At 39.7% G+C, this 7,669-nt stretch overlaps 1 protein-coding gene across 1 annotated transcript; it reads right to left on the reverse strand.

Annotated features, from left to right (window-relative positions):
• Positions 1-733: 733 nt before the first annotated feature.
• LOC148009847 (protein NRT1/ PTR FAMILY 8.3-like) lies at positions 734-3,989 on the reverse strand. The gene is made up of 4 exons (XM_087672833.1): positions 3,659-3,989; positions 3,014-3,231; positions 2,046-2,563; positions 734-1,616 (listed from the first exon to the last, which is right to left on the reverse strand). The coding sequence occupies exons 1-4, from the start codon at positions 3,987-3,989 to the stop codon at positions 734-736; spliced, it is 1,950 nt and encodes a 649-aa protein (XP_087528959.1).
• Between the last annotated feature and the right edge of the window lie 3,680 nt (positions 3,990-7,669).

Here is a 7,669-nt window from a genome sequence, read left to right on the forward strand (position 1 = left end):
TCACATTTACACAAGCATGTGAAAAAATTGGTCATTAACTTTACACATTTTCTGATATTTTTTGAGTTTGAAAACTTTGAGGTACAAACGAACAAAGGAAGAATGAGATAGTAAGTTTGACCATATGGTCACAATGATGTACAACCCTATGGGCATTGGCAATTGGCTACTTGCAAGAATAAGGAATATAATGTGTAATGAAAGAAAACTACAAAAAGATACACCCATAAGATTTCTACAAGTCAAGTTGCAATAATATAGCTCTTTAGTAAAATGGATGTGTTGTAAAGGCTTGAGCTTCAAAATTTTCACTCACTAAACACGAGTGAAAATTTTCAAAAATTTCACTCTTTACAGATGGAGTTACAACATTCTCCTTAGGGTCAATATATGTATGCATGATCATGTATATGTTTGCTCCAAAGTGTCCATGAGTCATCATAAGATTATGACTTGTTGCTTGTTGATGGTAGGTCAATATATGTATGCATGATTATGTCCATGTTTGGTCCAAGGGGCCAAGCCTCATCATGAGATTTCAACATGTTGCTTGTGGAAGATTGACTGAATGAGAATTGATTGTGCTTCCTTCATAATGATGATTCACCATAAGTGTAAGATAAAGGGTTCTTAGTGCCAAATAGTTGATGAAGCATACCTAGACTAAGCAATGACTGAACATGCTGATAATGAATTTTGGTTGGAAAAATGGTAAGGATTTGAAGCTAACAAATCAAAATTCAACATCTGGGGACATTGTATCTAGAGATTGTGATGGGGATTCACTATCTAAGGAGGTCTTTTGCTTGCTTGGACTATTTATTTGTAAGTATGTATAAGTAGAAGCGTGGAGATAAAGAAATATGAGCGTGGTAAAGAGTAGAATTGCCAAAAGCCAATAAAAATAATCAAGGTGACCAAAATTGATGTTATGTGGAATCCAATTGTTTATTGAGCTATGATGTGAGGAGATAGAGGTGACAATGATGACAAGAAGGGTGCTCATATAGCTACCTAGGCCCATGCAAAGAAGAAATAAGGAGGATCCCATGCTTCGCATGCTATCTGAAATCTCAGTGTAAAAGAAGTCCATTTGAGCAACAATAAAAAATGTGTTGGATATTCCAAGGATAGTGAATTGAGGGATGAGCCATACTATGGAAAGTCTATGAGAGATATGTAACCTTTTCATCTCTAGAATAGCAGCCATAATCATGCCTAATGTTGCTATAATTAGGCCACACCCCATTCTTTGTAAAGGCTTGAGCCCTTTGGCATGATGTGTCCATTGCCTTAGCCTCGGTACTAGGAAGTATTCATAAAGGGGTGGGAAGAGTATTCCAGCAATGTTTGTAAATAAGCGCATGGATCCTGGAGGAACTTTGAATTTTCCCAATGATGCATCCATTGTCTCTCCTTGTATGACAAAGAATGATACCAGTTGTGCATTTGCCACATTATAAAGTATGCCTACTAGTGCCACTGGGATGATCCTTAACACACACTTAACCTCTTCTACTTGTGTGATAGTACATAGCCTCCATGGGTTTGCTACAATTAGACCATTACCCTCTTTGATTTCTCTTTCTGAGATGAATGTTGCTTTGTCGAGCCAACTGCACACATTGAATATATGGTTCCATGTTAGACATTAATTTTGGAAGAGGAATATTAGGATTGTTTCACTAACTTACCTAAATGAAACATTGATTTTATGCTAGTATCTACTTAAGTAAGAATCACTTGGTTTTCTTCTGTGGCATGACTTCTACTTATGATTGCATAATATAAATGTTGAATCTTGAGAAAGAAATAGTTTGAGTTCAAACATGGAGCCTCTAAAAAAGATTGGTTTGAATCCAAAAGCTATTGATCCAATTAATTTAGAAACAAGCACAACTATTGAGTTGACTTCCTAATGTGCAAGAAGAAGATCAAATAGATATTTAAAATTAATGGATTGATCTTCAAGTAGCTCTTTGTTTAGGTTGTACAAAGGTGTGACATGAATACTATAAGAACTTCACATATATAGGCTAACTTACCCAAAGCTAGTGGTGTGGGCAATCTTGCGGCTACCACGTATGATGGAGTGTTCTCCTTCTACTTCATATAGGGATCTTCTGGAAGCTTTCATGTTCATCTTACGCATAGCACTGACAAAGACTTGTAGAATCCGAATGAGAGGGTTTCCACCTGGTTTCATTTGGCGCCATGTGGGGACCCCCATAAGGAAAAGAGGCACAGTCACTGCTATGGCTGCAGTGGATATCCAAAAGCCCAATGCCCACTTGCCGATATTTTCTAGATAGGTCAGGATTGTTAGTGAGAGCATAACCCCAATGTTAGATGCCACAAACACCCAACTAAAGAAGCGTGCCTTGTCCTTTGGGTCATCAAATTGGTCACCACCCAATGATACTATGACTGGCTGGTATGAGCCACATCCAATTGCAGTCAAGAAGAGAGATCCCGTTAGGAAGCTCTTCAAGTATAGAGGAAGTTGTTTGTTTGTGTTTACACTCTCTTGCATTGTCACTGCCATAGATGATAATACACAACCCTACAACCATTGAGCACATGCAATGCAATAGATTTTTATTGACCATGGTGTTTTGATTCATTTGTGGAAGATTCTCAATGTTATTTATGGAAAAGAACAAGAAGTGCCCTTACAAGAAATGAATATAAGGGAGTATATAGCTTTTTACTCAAATGCAATGTGTGTGTGTGTGTGTGTGTGCGAGAGAGAGAGAGAGAGAGAGAGAGAGAGAGAGAGAGAGAGAGAGAGAGAGAGAGAGAGAGAGAGAGAGAGAGAGAGAGAGAGAGAGAGAGAGAGAGAGAGAGAGAGAGAGAGAGAGAGAGAGAGAGAGAGAGAGAGATTCAGTCTATGTGGGTGATTGTTATATATTTAGTGGTTAACTTCTCAAAGCAACTAGTAAGGCCTTTGTAAAGTAAGCTACATAAGATTGCACAATAAACAATGTTAAAAGGGTTAAGGAGAAAAATTTACGATCATGTATATGATGAGGAAGAGGGCAACGGTAAGCATGCGACCTAGATAAGCATCTCCTAAGAAGGCACCCAATAAGCAAGTAACATATATGGTGCCCACCAAGTTGGTTACATCATTGGCTGCACTAGCATCCCCTTGATGCCATACCCTCTTCAAATACAAAACGAGGTTAAAGAACACCCCCCCAAAGGCAAAGTAGCCACACACAATCGCCCCTGCATCACAATCCAATAGATTCATGTTAATGGTTATAGTAAAAGAATATAAGCAATTAGTACCTATATTAGTAAGCTACGGAGTTTTAAGCATAATGTAGTGTACTGATGTGCATGTATAGTGCATATATAGACAATCATGATACATAGGTGCAACAAGTATCTAGAGGGCAGCATTTAAATGGATGAAGAATTCAGCATGGAGCTTTAATAGTGAGTAGTACCTTAGCGACTTGAGTTATGAAACTAAGTACGCATCCAACAACCTTTTAAGCAACTTATTACATATTGATTCCACATTTGAGATAGACTAATATAGCTTAATTCCCTCCTTGGCATAGACTACCGAAGGGGTGTACCTTCCAGGCACACTCGAGTCTCAACATATAGACCTAGCAAATCAAATTAGTATACAGAGAAGCTGGACCTAGAATGCAAAGGGAGCTTCTGAAGGCTCTAGGCTTGCGGTCTTTGGGCCATGGTCTTCCTCTCCAATCCACAATGGGATTGTCGTTTGGGTGCTTAAGGGATGCAATCATGGAGGTATTGGGAACCGCTTCTAATGGCGGAGGGGGGAGTCTGCCATTGTTATCATCAGGAGAGCGGGCTTTGGGGGCTGCTGCTGCTGCTGCTTCTTTGTTTGCATCAGGACAATCGCCATTGCAAGGCTTGAATGCTTCTGTCGGGGAGACAACCCCATCGATACGACCATTGTCAGCAAGCTGATGATTAGGTCCACAATTAGCAGATGCATCCATTGGCTTGTGCGTGCGTGCGTGTGTGTGTGTGGGGGGGGGGGGGGAGGGATTGCAGAGGAGGATCGGTGCTGTAAGAGAGCTTCATCAGGGCTGCACTTCGACCCTATACTAAAAATACGACCGTGCCGACAAAACCAGTCGTTGCTTTCGGCGTAGTGCCGGTTTTATCCCCCGAATGTTCTCTTGGAAGCTCCCGTCCATGAGTTAGCGTGAGACAAAACTCACATACAAGTGCATACTGAAATTCAAACTCTATGCATTGAAAAGGCTTAAGGGTGCAAGCCCCTCACCACTATCTCCCACGGGGTCTTGGGAGTTGGGATCAACGGCTGTCGTTGACCCCTTTCTCACGACCACATCGCGGACGTCGATCCTTGGGCAAGTAAACCCATCTTAAATTCGTGACCCCGCCTACAAATTTAAACCCGTCCAGTCGGAAAAGTGTCGGTCGATGGTACTGGGGAGACGTGTGTGCGCATGCGAAACTGGAGACCCCTTAACTCCTTATAATTGGGAGGGGCCCAGAGAATGTGGCGCCGCCAACGAACAGGGTGCAGATGACACGTGTGCGCATGCGAAGTTGCAGATGCCGCCTTTGTTTCTCACGAATGCGAAGTTGCTCTTGCACTATCGTTCATTCCGTTCTCTCTCTCTCTCTCTCTCTCTCTCTCTCTCTCTCGACCCACAAACACAATAGCGTGCGCCATTGATACGGACCCTGTGACGCTGTTGCTCTCCCACAGGTTCAAGGATGCCGTAAATGCACTCGGCCTAGGGCTAGACAACTAGCCCATCCCTCAGCACTGTTCAGCATCCGCATCTGCGTCACACACGGCTGCAGCAAACAACAGGTTCAAGGACGTCGTAAACGCTAGACAACCAGCCCATCCCTTAGCACTGTTCGACGTCTTCATCTGCGTCACACACGGCTGCAGCATCACAAGGGGCATGGGCGTCGAGCACCTCTCTCCCGATTTGCCGTCACAGGAGGCGCCCCGTCTCACAGGAGGCTGCAACGTCCCCGATTTGCCGTCCACCAAGGAGTTGCTAGCTATAAATCAGGAGGCTGCAGCAACAAGTACATTGATTCGTGACAACAAGTATAATGATTGGGTTTCCATTATAAATTCTTACTCCATTCCTTTCAAAGAAAATCTCCTCTTGGCCATTTTTGTTTAAAATGTTGTTGATATGCTTTTATCCCACATAAAAAATGACATATGATCAACTATATCACATACTTCATGGCACATACAAAATAGAGAATGCTTACTGTGAGCATTGGATTCAAATGGTATCAAAGTAGGCCCTTAATATTTCATGGAAACACAACAAAATATTTTCAAAAGAAAAGATTTTACATAATGTTCACATAAAAAGTTACTTGCCATGGTTTGGCAAAACAAACTATAATAACCTATCTTTCTATATATTCTTTACACAATATTTTTCTTTATAACAAATTCTTTTGAGGCATGTATTAGAAAAAAAAGGAGGTAGTTTGAAAATAGTTTGAAGCATTTGTTACCTATTCAGATTCAGTGTTGACATAAATATTAGTCGAGACTAAAGCCTTGAAGTTGCACTGTTATAGTGCTGATAGCTAGAAGGACCTAACAAAGAAAAATAGAGGTTTATGAAAGAAACCCTAAAAAGGGTATAGTGGCCATTGTCCTTGGGAATTGTGTACCCTTTTGAAATAAAAACTTAGATTATTTTTTCAATAGTCAATGTCAAATCGATAAAGTGCATAAGAATTTTTGAATAGAAACCTATTTTTTTTTCATTCAAGGTCACTCTAAAGGACATTTTTAGTCCTTGACATCTTGTCTTCTAAATAGAGCTTAGAGAAGGAGAGTTTCAATCTTTGTTTCAAGGCCATTTGATGCACAAAATCTTTGATGCACAGTTGACAAGGATTCCAATTCTTTGAGGATCTTTGTTATCACTTAGATAAATGTCTGTTGTTGAGATGCTTCTCTCAAACTTTGATTTTCGACAGTTTTGTTGCCAAAAAGATAATTCTACACGATGTTTTTAATCCATAGCATTGTTGTAGGGCCCTAGAATGGTCTTGATTCTTGATTATGCCACATGAGTCTTATGAAATCGTGTCTTACGAAACATGTCTCATGAAGTAAGAAAGCACACTATTTTTTATGTTTCCAACTACATGACTTGTAGAGGATAAATGAGTGACATTTAGGATCATTCTTGGGTATGCTATTGTCATATCTTCCAAACCATTGATCTTGTCCTCCATTCCAAATATATTATCTTGTTGTTGTGATTGTAATTTTTAAAGCTCTTTCTATTGCTATGGTTTGTTGCACTCTCATGGTAATGGAATGATGATACATAAGAGATGTTTATTGTAAGATTAATAACAAGGGCTATGGGGTCTAGGTGTACGTGACTAACCATTGCTTGAATAATTTTGTTGTTGTCAAGATGTGCCTCCAACACTAGAGGAGTTGTCTATGCAAAAACCACTTATAATAACAAACGTAGCTCTTCGAAAGATGCTGGACAAAGATGATGATTCTAATTACATGTCTATATGAAAATTAATGGACATCATAACGGAGGTGGACTCATTGTTTAGTGAAATTATTCAATGCAAAAATAATCTAGATATGGCTTAATTAGATAGATTAGAGTTGACCATGCCTACTATAGTTGGGTACATGCATATCTATGGCATGATAACCATGCCTGCTAAGGATATGATTAGATAGGTGATAGAGTCTCTAGTTAGCCATTGATGTGCCTAGGATTTGGGTTTCTCTAGCCAATTGGATTGCTAGTAAGATCACTAAGATAGTACTGAATAATAAACGCTACATATTAGAGTGGTCATGTACTTGTTGTCATGTACTTGGGTTTCTCTAGCCAATCGGATTGCTAGTACGATCACCAAGATATTATTGAATAATAAACGCTACATATTATGAATTACTCATTTCTTGTTGTCATGCACTTGTCATGATGGATTACTTTAAGGATTCTGTTATGTTAGATGGTTTATGTCATGGTTATGAGTAGTTATGAACCACTCACTTTTTGCTGTAACGTACTTGTCATGGATTATGTGACATGGATTTTATTATGGATTATGAGTATTTATGTATGATACCGTGTCATGGATTATGTCATGGAGTACTCACTTCCTTTGCACTTAGTTGACATGTACTTGGTTATGAGTAGTTATAAACTACTCACTTTTTGTTGTTTTCTGACATGGATTATGTTATGGTTATGAGTAGGTAGGCACGCTTTTACATCCGGAAAATGGCTCTACACACTCGCAGCCATCCTTCGTCAGATGTCCATTCGCGAAAAAATACCAGAGTAAGATGCCTTATTTAATATTAGTTTAGGGTTTTCTTGACGTTCATTATTGATTTCTCACATATTGTGTAGTTCGTTTCTTTTTTTTAGGTTGCATCATCTCCTGACGTACTCGTAGAGGGGTTCTTGCGACAGGTGCATCTCAGACATCCATCGAAAGAGATGTGCCGAGCTACACTCAAGTAAGTGTTTATTCTACTTTCGATATTGTTAGTAAGCATACTCCTAAGATGTGATACTTAATAGAATGTCATTTTACATAGGAAAACCCACCGTACATGGAGATCACACTGCCTGATGGGTCTCTTGCTCGTCAGTGCCGTGTTGAT

This window comes from Lygodium microphyllum, chromosome 30 (genome assembly GCF_053477565.2).
Source record: "Lygodium microphyllum isolate KBCC chromosome 30, Lygodium_microphyllum_v1.1.10, whole genome shotgun sequence".
Lineage (NCBI taxonomy): Eukaryota > Viridiplantae > Streptophyta > Polypodiopsida > Schizaeales > Lygodiaceae > Lygodium > Lygodium microphyllum.